The sequence below is a fragment of the Gossypium raimondii genome, chromosome 4, assembly GCF_025698545.1.
Source record: "Gossypium raimondii isolate GPD5lz chromosome 4, ASM2569854v1, whole genome shotgun sequence".
In the NCBI taxonomy this organism is placed as follows: domain Eukaryota; kingdom Viridiplantae; phylum Streptophyta; class Magnoliopsida; order Malvales; family Malvaceae; genus Gossypium; species Gossypium raimondii.
In genome coordinates this window covers 3,724,367-3,738,644 of record NC_068568.1, presented here as the reverse complement: position 1 = coordinate 3,738,644, position 14,278 = coordinate 3,724,367, and the positions used below count along the sequence as shown (strand labels likewise).

At 35.0% G+C, this 14,278-nt stretch overlaps 1 protein-coding gene and 1 long non-coding RNA gene across 2 annotated transcripts; one reads left to right on the top strand and one right to left on the bottom strand.

The window, feature by feature from the left end:
- The first annotated feature begins 5,030 nt into the window (after positions 1–5,030).
- LOC128040649 (uncharacterized) lies at positions 5,031–6,415 on the top strand. Its single transcript, XR_008195453.1, has 3 exons — positions 5,031–5,082; positions 5,549–5,634; positions 6,285–6,415. It is a non-coding gene; the product is annotated as an uncharacterized LOC128040649 (long non-coding RNA).
- A 5,871-nt stretch (positions 6,416–12,286) lies between these two features.
- LOC105780053 (protein PELPK1-like) lies at positions 12,287–13,317 on the bottom strand. Its single transcript, XM_052629317.1, is given in 2 exon segments — positions 12,287–12,490; positions 12,492–13,317. Coding segments are annotated over 2 exon segments (801 nt in total). The 5' UTR covers positions 13,254–13,317; the 3' UTR covers positions 12,287–12,451.
- Positions 13,318–14,278: the final 961 nt, after the last annotated feature.

The following is a 14,278-nucleotide window of genomic DNA, read 5'->3' as shown; positions in this document are numbered from 1 at the left end:
TGTGACGACTCCTGACATCTTAAAATGTTTTTTTTTATAGTAATGGATTCTAACCGAGATACAGCTGATGATGCTCAAAGTAATGTGCCTGTTGAAAGTCGATTTGAGACTCAGGGTCAAGGAGATGAGGCTCGAGAAGCTTTTCTCCAAATGATGAACAATTGGTACACCGAGTTTGTTAGAACTAATCCTAATGCTCAACCTCCTCCGCCTCCTATTCCTCAAGTCGCTCCCATAGCTCCTCAACAAACTGAAGTGTTAAGATTGTCAAAGCCTCCAAAGGACAAAATTGAAAGTATGGAGCCAAGAGTTCCGAGCTAATGTAAATGATGATCCCGAAGAGCAGAGTTCGCTTGATAATACCATCGAGTGTTGGATGAATTATCTTGTACTCGTAAGAAAGTCTCAAATGTGCTATCTCATTGTTGAGGATTCACTTATAATTGGTGGAAAACTTTAGTGTCAGGGTGCCTAAAGAGAAAGTTACATGGGATTTCTTTCAAGAAGAATTCGAAAGAAGTATGTGAGTCATTGTTTCATTGATCAAAAGAGAAAAGAGTTTCTTGAATTGAAACAAGGGCGCATGACGGTAGCCGAATATGAACGAGAATTTGTCAAATTAAGCAAGTATGCCCAAGAGTGTGTATCTAATGAAGCTACATTGTGCAAAAGGTTTGAAGATGGATTAAACGAGGATATCGATTGCTAGTGGGAATTCTTGAAATTAAAGAGTTAGTGGTACTAGTTGAAAGAGCTATCAAGGTGAAGAATTGAGCAAAGAGAAAAGAAAGGTGGAAAGTGAAGCAAGAGATGCAAGAAAAGATCAATGGGCAAGTCATTTCAATTTCAAACGAAGAAGTCTAGAGAAATGAATACTCGATCGAATGTTTCTAGTGTGAATTTTCAAAGAGATCGAGGAAGACAATATTCGTGTTCCAAAGCTCAAAGCGACTTCTATGGCAAGTGTAGGTAGTGTTAAACCTACTAGACTGGAATGTCAACATTGTGGAAAACGACATTTAGGGAATGTTATTTAATCACCGAGCATGTTTTAAATGTGGATCTCAAGATCATTTTGTGAAAGATTGTCCGAAAGAGAAGAGATAGAAAAGTTTCAAAATGTGAGATCGAGCGAAGGTGACTACTAGAGGAAGACCATCGAGAAATGTGGGGACCGGAACTAGTGGTAAAGGTGTAACAAAAGACACGATCAGAAGATCTCAAGTGGGAGCTCCAGCAAGAGCTTATGCCATCCGAGCTAGAGAGGAAACATCTTCCCGATGTGATCATCGGTATATTTTCTCTTACGACACTAATGTTCTTGCATTGATTGATCCTGGTTCTACTCACTCGTATGTATGTATGAATTTAGTGTCCGATAAGAATTTGTGTGTTGAATTGACCGAGTATGTGATTAAAGTGTCGAATCCTTTAGGCAAGCATGTGATAGTTGATAAAATATGCAAAATTGTCCTTTGATGATACAAGGTCGGTGTTTCCGCCAACTTGATGTTGTTGCCATTTGATGAATTTGATGTTATTTTGGGGATGGATTGGTTGACATTGCATAAGGCCAAGATAGATTGTAGTCGAAAAATTCTTGAGTTGAAGTGTAGTAGTGGTACAGTTCTTGGGTTGAAACAGATAAGTCAAATGTGATGCCAATTGTGATTTCGCCATGTCCGCCGTAAATGTTTGAAAATGGTTGTGAAGCATATCTTGCTTATGTGTTGAATACAAAAGTGTCTCAAACAAAGATCGAATCAAGTGCCGTGGTATGTGAATATTTAGATGTGTTCCCGGAAGAGTTGCGTGTTTGCCTCCGATTAGAGAAGTAGAGTTTGGTATTGAAGTAATGCGTATCGCTCCAATATCGATTGCTCCTTACGAATGGCACCAATCAATTAAAAGAATTAAAAGTGCAATTGCAAGAGTTGACGGATAAAGGATTCGCTGACCAAGTTATTCTCCGTGGGTGCTCCCGTGCTATTTGTGAAGAAAAAGGATGGGACATTGAGATTGTGTATTGATTATCGTCAACTTAATAAAGTGACAGTAAAGAATAAATATCCATTGCCCCGAATAGATGACTTGTTTGATCAGTTAAAGGATGCCACAGTGTTTTCCAAAATTGATTTGAGATCCGGACATTACCAATTGAGGGTTAAAGAGTCAGATGTGCCAAAGACTGCTTTCAGAACCCGGTATGGTCACTATGAGTTTCTTGTAATGCCTTTTGGTCTGACTAATGCTCCAGCTATTTTTATGGATTTGATGAATCGAATTTTCCGGCCCTATTTGGATAAATTTGTTGTGGTGTTTATAGATGATATTCTTATTTATTCCCGAAGTGAAGTCGAGCATGCTGAACATTTAAGAATTGTGCTACAAACGCTGCGAGAAAAGAAATTGTTTGCTAAATTTAGCAAATGTGAATTTTGGCTTAGTGAAGTTGGATTTTTGGGACATGTTGTCTCGGGAGATGGCATTCGAGTGGATCCGAATAAGATATCGGCAATAGTTGAATGGAAGCCTCCAAGAAATGTATCTGAAGTTAGGAGTTTTCTGGGCTTAGCCGGATATTATCGTCGATTTGTAGAAGGTTTTTCGATGATAGCTTTACCGATGACAAAATTGTTGCAAAAAGATGTTAAGTTCGAATGGACCGATGAGTGTCAACAAAGTTTTGAGAAATTAAAGAAGTGTTTAACTGAGGCACCAGTGTTAGTGCAACCTGAGTCAGGAAAGGAATTTGTTGTTTATAGTGACGCGTCATTAAATGGGCTTGGATGTGTATTGATGCAAGAAGGAAAAGTGATAGCGTATGCTTCTCGACAATTGAAACCGCATGAACGAAATTATCCTACCCATGATTTAGAGTTGGCTGCTATTGTCTTTGCTTTGAAGATTTGGCGTCATTATTTATATGGTGAGAAATGTCATGTTTTTACAGATCATAAAAGTTTGAAATATGTTATGACACAAAAAGATCTGAATTTGCGGCAGCGAAGATGGTTGGAATTGATGAAAGATTATGAACTTGTAATAGATTATCATCCGGGAAAAGCCAATATAGTTGCTGATGCTTTGAGCGAAAAGTCTCTCTTGCTTTGAGAGCTTTGAATACAAGATTAACATTGATCAAGATGGATCATTGCTTGCGAGTTAAAAGCTAGTCCATTGTTTCTTCAAGAAATTTATGAGGCTCGAAAGTGGATAATGAATTACAAAGAAAAAGACTCGAGCAAAGTGGGCGATAATTCGATTTTCGGATTGATTCGGATGGATGTTTAATGTTTCATGACGTAATATGTGTTCAAAAATGTTGATTTAATTCGAAAATTTTGCAGAAGCACATGATAGTCGCTAAGCGCTTCACCCCTTAGTGTAAAAATGTACAATGATTTAAAGAAATTATATTGGTGGCCGGGTATGAAACGGGATATCTCTGAGTATGTGACAAAGTGTTTTGTGTGCCAACAAGTAAAAGCTGAACACCAAGTACCTTCAGGGTTACTTCAACCTATTATGGTGCCCGAGTGGAAGTGGGATAGAATTACTATGGATTTTGTTTCGGATTGCCATTGTCACCGAAAAGAAAGACTCAATTTGGGTAATAGTTGATCGATTGACTAAGTCAGCTCATTTCATTCCTGTACGAATGAGTTTTTCACTTGACAAGTTAGCTGAATTGTATATTGCTGAGATAGTTCGATTACATGGTGTGCCTGCGTCTATTATATCTGATAGAGATCCACGGTTTACTTCAAGGTTTTGGAAGAAATTACAAGAGGCATTGGGTACTAAATTGAATTTTAGTACAAAGATTTCACCCCAAACCGATGGACGATCGAAAGAGTAATTCAAGTGCTCAAGATATGTTGAGATGTTGTGTATTGGAATTTGAAGGTAATTGGGAAAATATCTACCTTTGGTGGAGTTTGCATATAATAATAGTTATCAATCCAGCATAAAATGGCACCTTATGAAGCGTTGTATGGATTTGAAAGTGTCGGACTCCATTATATTGGACTGAACTTAATGAAAATCGTTACATGGAGTCGATTTGGTAAAAGAAATCAAGAAAAGTGAAGATAATCCGTGATTGTTTGAAAGTCGCATCGGATCGATGTAAGTCGATGCGATTTGAAAAGAAAAGAGATTGAGTTTCAAGTGGGTGATAAAGTATTTCGAAAGTGTCTCCATGGAAGAAAATTCGAGATTTGGCCGTAAAGGTAAATTAAGTCCAAGATTTATTGGTCCGTATGAAGTGATAGAAAGAATTGGTCCAATGGCTTATCGATTGTCTTTACCCCTAATTGGAAAGAATTCATAATGTGTTTCATGTTTCTATGTTGAGGCGATATCGATCGGACCCATCACATGTGATTTCACCGACTGAAGTGGAAATTCGATCGGATATGACATACGAAGAAGAACCGATTCGAATCTTGGCACGAGAAGTGAAACAGTTGAGAAACAAAGAAATTGCTTTAGTGAAAGTGTTATGGCAACGACATGGGATGGAAGAGGCAACATGGGAAACCGAGGAGGCTATGAGGAAACAGATCCCAACTTATTCATCGGTAAGATTTTCGGGACGAAAATCCCTAAGGGGAGAATTGTGATAGCCCGAATAGGGCCTAATCGAATAGTGGTTTCAGTAACCACAAATCCAAGTGAAATAGTTTAATTTTATAAATTTTATTAGTTACTGATTGATTGAAATATTGTGTGAAAATATGGATAGGAAATTTTAATGCTTTAGTGCTTAATTGAATTTTAGGACTAAATTGAAAAAATGCAAAGTGTGTCTAATTAGTGATTAAATGACTTAATTGAATTATTGCATGAAATTGGAAGTGTTTATGTGGCAATTAGACCATAAATTAGTGTTATGGACACAAAAGGGTATTTCTAGAAAAATATCTAAGTAATGGGTCAAGGGCATTTTTGTCCAAATTGAATAAAAGACAAAACAAAGATGAAAACAAGTGTTCATCTTCTTAAAATCAGACGTTTGCTGCCAAAAAAAAATTCATGTCACCATAGCTAGGGTTCTTGAACTTCCTAAGCTCAATTGTAAGTGATTTCTTGCCCGCTTTTAATTATTTTCGTATTTTTATGCTTATTGAAGCTTGAATTTCATGTTTCTACTATTTAATTTAAATGAAATTAAAGTTTGAAAATTTACCCATTCATGATATAATTGTAAATTGATTAGTGATGTTAGATAATGAATGTTTGAAGTGTTAATTACAAGTTTTACTAGATGAATTTTGATGAAAATGTTGAAAAGGGCTAAATTGTGAAAGATGGTAAAGTGTGCATAAAGTTGTGATTTTGTGAAATTGAGGGCTGTTATGAGCATGAAATATGATTTAGTGAAGTTTGAAATTTAAAAATTTAGTGAATTTTATTTTTACGAGCTTAGGGACAAAAGTGGAATTTTGAAAAGTTTCGGAAAAATGTAAATTTGCCAAAATGTTGTGTATGAATTGTATTTGAATGAAATGTTGATAAAATGTATTAAATTGTGTTAATATAGATCAAGAAAGAAGAAATAGTGGAAGTGATCGGGGAAAAGAGAAAGTTATCGACTAAATTACAAAAAATAGTCGTTTTGCATCCGAGGTAAGTTATATGTAAATAATAGTTATATTTGTATAAATTGTGAATTATATTTGATATGTGAATTAATATTGAATGTGGAAGGAAAATTGTTCATGAATTATTCAAGTAATAAAGTGTTAAGTGTAAATTCCGGTTGAACTTAGGAATAGAATTGGATACAAGTGACATGTCACTAGAGACCGAAGTTTACAGTGTTACAAAGTGTTACAGTGAGTCCCGGGTGTTGGGTGATCTAGCATGTGTTGCAGACACCTGACAGCTTGTGTGAGCAGGCCCGTGGACATTTCCAGTGTTATTGATCAGTGGTAGCTTCGGCTACATTTCAGTGGTAGCTTCGGCTACATATCGCTGGTAGCTTCGCTACATATCGATTATGGCACTTATGTGCTAAATCTCTACGTATCCGTGTATATTCCAACTGTTCAACGGGATTAATAATGAATTAAAGTGAATATGAAATGTTAAGTGTGAAAATGTATATGCAAGTGAATTGGTAAGATTGTGCATGTGTAAGTGATTGAAATTGCTAAGAAATGTTTTGATTAGTTATATGTTAAAAGTGTTAATTATTAAATGAGTAATTATTGTTTACATGTAACTTACTAAGCTATTTATAGCTTACACATCTCTTTCTTTCCTTTGTTTTATAGTGATTTGAACTTGATCGAATAGTGGACCGTCGGAGCTCGTATCACACTATCATAGCCATCTCGGTATTATGTGCTTTTCAAAATGTTTGAACTATGGCATGTATAGAGTCTTAATCATTTTGAGCATGTTCAAATGATATGACTAAGATTAGCTATTGAAATGGTTAGTAAAGATTATGTTTTGGTATTATGTATGTGTAAATGGTAACTAATTCAAAGAAGCAGTTTCTTTGACAGCAGCAGTGACGTGAATGTAAAAATTCACCATAAATAGTAGAAATGGAATTAGAGAGTGAATTATATATGGAATTAAAGCTTATCAAGTGTATTTTTATATGAAAGAAACGATGTAGGAAATGGAATTCTGTATTTTGAGATATTTGAATTTTAGTGAGACAGGGTCAGAATGGTTTTGAAGTCCCTGTTCTGACTTTATAAAATCATTATGAATTGTACAGAAAGAATTATGGGTCATAATTTATATGTGTAGATTTCTTAGTGAGTCTATTTTCAAAATAAAAAACGATAACCTTATATGTATTCTGTACAAAGAGATAATTGATTTTTAGTGCCGAGAGGTCAGATCTGTCGAGCTGTGAAACAGGGATACTTTAATGAATAAACTGTACTAATTGGCCAAGTCAAAATTCTGAAAATTTTATGGTAAGTAGTAATATGAGTCTAGTTTCAGGAAAATTTACGGATTTAAATTTTGAGTTCTGTAACTCGAGTTATAATTAAATTAGTGAAAGTCACGCAGGTAGACAGTTTTGTTGTGAACAGTGAATTTAATTTTAAAAGCAATTTTTTTTATGCTCCGAATTGGTAAGTTAAATTGGATAACATCTCGTACTAGATTCCGGTGATGGTCTCGGGTAAGGGGTGTTACAGCATTACACATATGATGCGATTAAAATGTTACAACACGTTAACATAAATGACTAAAACGTAACATTTCAAACATAAGTGACTAAAATGTAACATGAGGAAAACAAAAGTGACTATTCTAATAGTTTATCTTATAAATTAATAAATCACATAACAATTTCCAAAATCCCCGCTAGTGAACTAGAAAAATATCATTTTCATTTTGTGGATAAAGACCATAAACAAGGTTGAAGTCATCTTAGACGGTAAAACTGCAAATCTATATGTGCTAGCCAATATTGAAACGAGCTCTTCATTTTAGAAAATTCTTTTATGATATATATTCGATTAATTATAATGTAGAATCAGATTAATATAACGAATGAAGAATCATAAAAGCTTGGACGAAAACTAAAAAGAACTAGACAAAACCCACAGCCATGGCGTACACACATGTTGAGACTTAAGATCCACACATCACAATTACGAATAATGAAATTCAAATTAGATACTCAAAGACCCAAGATCTCTGTCTTGATCAACAATACCAGGGTCTAATTTGTTGAATATCAATACCAACTTGCTGGAAAATATGTTTTGTTAATGTTTATTGTTGTACGAACTTTAGCTTTTGTCTTTAGTTTTTGGGTACTATGTAGGTGAATAAATCCCACATTACTTAGGAACAAAAGGCAAAGGGTTATGAGTTTATATAAAATCTCATATCTTACTTTGCTTCGAAAAACAATGATGGTGGGACCTTGGGTCTATATAATGATGACCTATTTTGTAAGTATTATTCACACCATTTGGTTTTTTCTAATTCCTCATTGTTTCTTATTTTGGAGTGTTGGAGAGTTGTAGCTAAATATTAGTTTAGCGGCATTGTGGTCGTGAGTGTTCTACAATTGGCATTAGAGCTTGGTTGGAGGAGTGAAATTTTTCTTAGTATGCTTTGTGGTTGCAACATTTGTCTAATCTTCCACATCAAAAAAGGAATTTTTATAGCTACTTGAAGATTGTCCTTGGCTGCTTAGTTGTCGGTACTTAAGAGTGTCCGTTGTAACCCACATTTCTTTCATGGGAACTACCTGGCGCATTGTAAGAATCATCTGTTGATATGATGATGGGGTTACAAGTTGTCAGCGGAAGGAAGAAGCTTAATAACACCTATAATACATGGTCAACTTGCATAATGTCTTATATGCAAGGACAAGACCTTTGGGAGGTTGCCAACAGTAATAAAGTGACGCAACCAGAAACCGTCGATGCAAGTGGCACGCTAAGAAAATGAAAAATAAAATCCAGTAAGGTAATGTTTGCTTTAAAGACAATGGTTGAGGAGGATGTTTGAACGGAACATTCATGAAGGGGGAGGTTTGAACAACCACGACAATAATAAAAAAGTCATACCCCAAATTGCTTTAAAAAACAAGAGTAGTGAGACCTCATGTCTATTTAAAGACCTATGTTGTAAGTATTATTTGTATCAAACTAAATATTGAGTTTTCTATTTGGTTTATTGTAATGCCCCAAAGCTTGTATATTTGTTTACGTGTATTTATGACATAACTATGTATCCGCTTCAGTGGTTAAGTACTCTAGGTGTGTGTGTGAGATATTAAGTTCAAACATTGTCTTGGGAAAATTTTTGTATTTTTCTGAACAAAGCCTTATCACTAGTCAGTAGGCTTATAATTATATGTTGGTAAAATATGTCAGAATGGGCCTGTTGGTTTGGTGGTTAAGTGGAGAGCAAAAGAGTAGGAGGTTTGAAGTTTGAACCCTTGTTTGTGCAAATGAAATTTATTTTACTACTTGTGCCGTGTTTTGGTTTAGCCAGAATGTTGAAGTGTTTGAGTGGAATTTAAATTTGGTAGTTGAGAGGAAGTGGTGGACGGTTTTGGGAGGTGTTGGAGTGATTTGAGGAGAAAAATAAGGGATGGAGGAGTTTTAAATTATCCTAATTAGGTAGTGGAAGTTTGATGGAGGGAATTAAGGGATTTTGGGGTTATCGGGATTCTTATCGAATAATTCTGTTCATATCTTTTTTCCCTTTTCTTTTTCTCAAAAATCAAATTTTCGGTTTTCTCTTCTCCCTTTTGCTACCGTTTTCCTTGTTCATTGTTTTTTCTTGCTATCGAAATTCCTGTGCTCTCCCATTCTTTTTCTCCTCAACTTCTTTCCATTAGGTCTTGTGTTGTCCCTCGATTAACTGCGATCATTCGGTAAGTACTCATCTTTTTGACGTTGTTTCTCTCCAAAAACTCTACCGATTCTCCTTTGGGATTTTTTCTCTCTTTTTGCCGAAACCTACCGTTCTCTTCCCATTTTTCTTTCGATTCTGCTTTCATTTCGATTACATTCACACTTTTGTTCCTTATTTTGGCGTTTCGTGGATAACTTTGGTAAGTGATTTTATGTGGTTAATAGTTGAGAATGTTAAGTTTCTGACTAGGGGTTATTCTGTTGTTTGGGTAGCATCTTTTCACTTGGATCGAGACTCTTCTGGTACTACCTCGTAAGCAAACCAATTTGAAAAGTTGGGGGGTAAGTTTCAATCGCTCAATAGTTGAATAACCCATTCGGGTTGGTTTTAATTCATCGGTTAAGTGATTAACTGAGTAGTATTTTGGTTAGTTATAGGTTCGGGATTGCTTGGAGTTGCTTTTGCATCAAAAACGTTACAGGTGTGTAACCGCAACATTATAAACGAAAATTAACAAAAATCCAAAAAGTGAGGCTGTAGACGCCACACGGGCGTGCGATCGACGAGGCTTGCCGTGTGCGATACACAAGCCGGACTGAATTGGGCCGTGTAGGCCACACGGGCATGTGGGTCCACACGAGTAAATCACACGGGCGTGTGAGATTTTTGGGCCAGGTCGTATGAGCTACAAGACCAAGGCCAATTTGGGCCATGTGGGCCACACGGACGAACATCATGGGCTTGAAGGCTCATTTTCACTGTTTAATTGCTAAGGTTGCACGGGTCGCCCGAGTCGACTGTGGACCTACTATAGGGTCGATAAGGTTACCTAGACCCCTAATTGACTGAAATGACTGTATGACTGATATGATTAAGCATGATAATATCCCAATGATTTGATACTGTATGCCGGTTTACATGTATGATATTATGTATAGCATGTCATATTTGTATATTGCATTGCATTGGGTTAGGGGTTGGTATTGTTCGGAGGAAGTGTACTGAAAGGCCTCGGGTCTAATTTACTGGCAACTCAGCTACAAACCACTGTTTAGTGCCACATTCAGTACTTTTTGGAGTGTAGGGATGGGTGGGTTGATTATATCCCCACATGGAGTGTAGGGTTGGACGAAGATGGTGTGTAGAGGCTGGCTGGGTAGGATTTTGTGTGATGATTTACATTCTTTGTCTTGATCTTATTCTTGTAATGGGCCAAGGCCCTAATGCATGAATGCTTCTGTATTGAATTGGGCTAATGCCCTAACTGAAACTAAATCTGGTACTGAAAGGACTTAAGCCCAGACTGTGATTGCATTTTGTCTGCTTGCTCTATATAGGGATTACACATTGAGCACCCTTCTGATTTATCTGTACAGATAATCCCTAGGCTTGGGCGGACCGGTGCGGCGGAGGACTCAGCGGTGGCCACACAACCTTATTTGTCTCTGTTTCGTACCAAATTATGAATTTAAATTTTATTTGGGAATTTTATTGTAAATATGGTCTCTAAGGATTTTTCTTAAATTTGGGATTTTCAATTTATAACTACTAGTTTTAGGAAAACTCGAGTTTTCAAAAGAACCAAACATTTTAACAAAGTACGCATGATTACGCAATCTGTTTTAAAAGCTTCCGCATAGATTAAACGTTTTGGAAGCTTTGGAATGACTAATTAACACGATATTAGAATTAATAAATAATAATGAAAGAACTCTAAACGGAAAATGTATTTAGCAAAGTTATGGTTTTCCAACACAAGCTACGGTTTTCAAACACACTACCATGTGACATCGCCAGATTCGGCCATAACGTTCAGGCCGGGTTTGGGGTGTTACATTTCTTCTAATTCTTTTTGTATCTTATTTTGGTGTATTGGGAAGTGTTGCTAAATATTAGTTTAGCAAGACCATGGTTGGGAGTGTTCTACATAATTGGCATATTAATTTATGTTAAGAGTTAATTTGTGTATGTCATTTTGCTTTTATACGAGTTTAAATATTTTTTTATTTCAAGTGAAATATAAATTTATGTTAAGAGTTTATTGAAGTGTAATTTAGAAGTCAAAGACTTATTTAGATAAAAATTAAAAGCTAAAAAAGTTTTTTCTTTTTTCTTTTTATATATTGTTCATATTTATTTTACAATTTATATTTGTTTTGAGTTCGTATCTGTCACTCTTAAAAATAAAGTGATAAATTGACACTTTCCAAACAATCATAGCAATTGAATTCCCAAAAAGCTGCACTTGGGTGGGTAGGGGAATGTAAGTTGACATCAAGGGCTTTTATCTTTATCATATTAGGTTGCTTAATATTATCATAGTATATTAACAAATTGGACCCCCTACAACCCTAACATTCCTTTAACAAATTTCCTATTTTCTATCTACCAAATGATGGAACTTAGAAGACAATTAAACTATTAAAGTTTGTTTACTCACAATGGACATAAGAAATGAATTAGTATTCCAAAATTAAATTATTTAAAATAATCATTTTAATGTCTTATGATTTTTTTGTTTAATGTATCATAATTTAAAATTAAATTAAATTATTTATTTAACACAAGTAAAAAATAATTTTAATGTATTTTTATATAAATAATAATTTTTTTATATTATACGATAAAAAGCACCCTAAACGTTTTTTTGAAAGCCGCGTAGAAATTATATGACTAATATACATTATATATGATAAACATTGATTTAATGATTGCATCGTTCGTCCGTTAATGATTTAATAATTCAATGACTTAAATCATAAAAAATGGTCAGCTACCGGATGTTGCAATAAAAGATGATGCTTGTAATAAGACAAGGAACATCAATTCAATTCCCAATAGATGAAATGGGATGGGTAGGGGAATGCTAGATATTTTCTTTAATGAAATCTTCGCATTTAAAAAAAAATGCATACCAAATCCTAAATAAATAAATAAGGCAAACTTTGTATAGAACTATAAATTTATTTTGAAAGTTTACATGTATAATATATAGATGATAACAATAAAATCACACAAAGCAACTTTTATAAATAATATGGTCTACAAGTGACTCATGAAATGAATTTAAATATGCTAATCAACACATGATTCAAGATTTTGGCATGGTAGGCAAATCAGGCAACTTAGGGCAGTTCTTGTTTAGGTGTTTCCGGCTTTGGTAGGTTGGGTAATTTAGGTATTTCTGGTTTGGGTAACTCAGGAACTTTGGGCAATTCTGGTTTCGGCACTTCAGGAATTTTAGGCAATTCTGGTTTTGTTAATTCGGGAATTTTCGGTAATTCAGGAGCTTTTGGCAATTCTGGCTTAGGCACCTCAGGAACTTTTGGCAACTCGGGAGCCTTGGGCAACTCTGGCTTGGGCACCTCGGGAACTTTAGGCAACTCTGGCTTTGGTAACCCGGGAACTTTTGGTGCTTCAGATTTTGACAATTTAGGAGCTTTGGGCATCTCAGGAACTTTAGGTAATTCTGGAACTTTGACTTCTTCAGGTTTTTTCAACTCGGGAACCTTAGGAAATTCAGGCTTTGGCAACTCTGGCACTTTTGGAAACTCAGGAACCTTAGGTAGTTCAGGTTTTGGCAACTCTGGCACTTTCGGAAACTCGGGAACCTTAGGCAATTCAGGTTTTGGCAACTCCGGAACTTTAGGCAATTCAGGCTTTGGCAACTCAGGCATTTTAGGTATTTCGAGTTTTGGGATTTCCGGTAATTCAGGCTTTGGAAGTTCAACCTTTGGGAAGGACGGTATCTTAGGCAACTCCGGTTTAGGAATCTCCGGCACAGATGTCTCCAAAAGACGCCGAGCACCAACCAAGACTGTGTTGCTGCTCATCAATGACAAAGTGACGAATAAAAACGGTAGCACAAAGAAAGGCAAACGATGGGAAGCCATGATTAAGAAAAATCAGAGGGGAGATGACAACAAGTGCTTCAAAATGAATACTTGAAGTGTGCTTGTTTATGCAATTGCAAGAGATGATGAGCCTTTTATAGGTATTGGGAAGTAGAGATTATGTGGGTGTTTGGTGAGAAATTCTACATTTTGTTAGTTCAACTTCTCACCTATTCATTTCTAAAGATTATATCAAATATATTATGACACATACATTTGACTCCCATCCTATATAATTAGTTGTAAAGTAAGTTTATTAAGTTGTCATCACTTTAATCAATGGCTTTCATTTGAATAAGCAATTAATATACTCATGTTATCATATAATTCATGTTTATTTTCTTCAAATATTGGTGGGGATTTTATCTTAAAACATGCACTACACAATAATTTTTGCTAATGTTGATTACGATACGATTATTTAAAATAATTACATATAATATTAAGAAACTAATATAAATATAATAAATATATGAACGTAATAAAATTTATATAATATTTTAAATACAATCATAGTATAAAAAATAATATAAATATAATAAATATATGCCACCCAGGAGGTTCCTTTGCTACTTTTGGTTTGTTCAACCATCTACCACCAACTTGCTTTTGCAACTATGATTATGTCTTTATCTTTATTATTTATTTTAAAAAAAATTAATAGACGTAGAAGAAAAATTAAAATATTAAAGTTTGGTTACTTACGGTGGACATGATAAATGATTTTTCTGGAAATTTTGAACAGTGTCGGTAGGATCAATAGGAATGATCACAAAGTAATAAGAAATAAAAAATAAGAACATGTAGATTTTACATGAAAAATCTTTATAGGGAAAAAATCACAGATAAAGGATGAAAAGTTTACTACTGTTGAAAAATAACAATACAAGAGATTTGCAACTATGCGCAGTTTTTAAGTGTTAAACAACTTGTCTAATAGAAAAGTATAATTCTATACGGATTCCCCAATTTTGCCTCTCTATTTTGTTTTTTTAATAAGTGAGTTGCATCTCAAACTTTTTAGA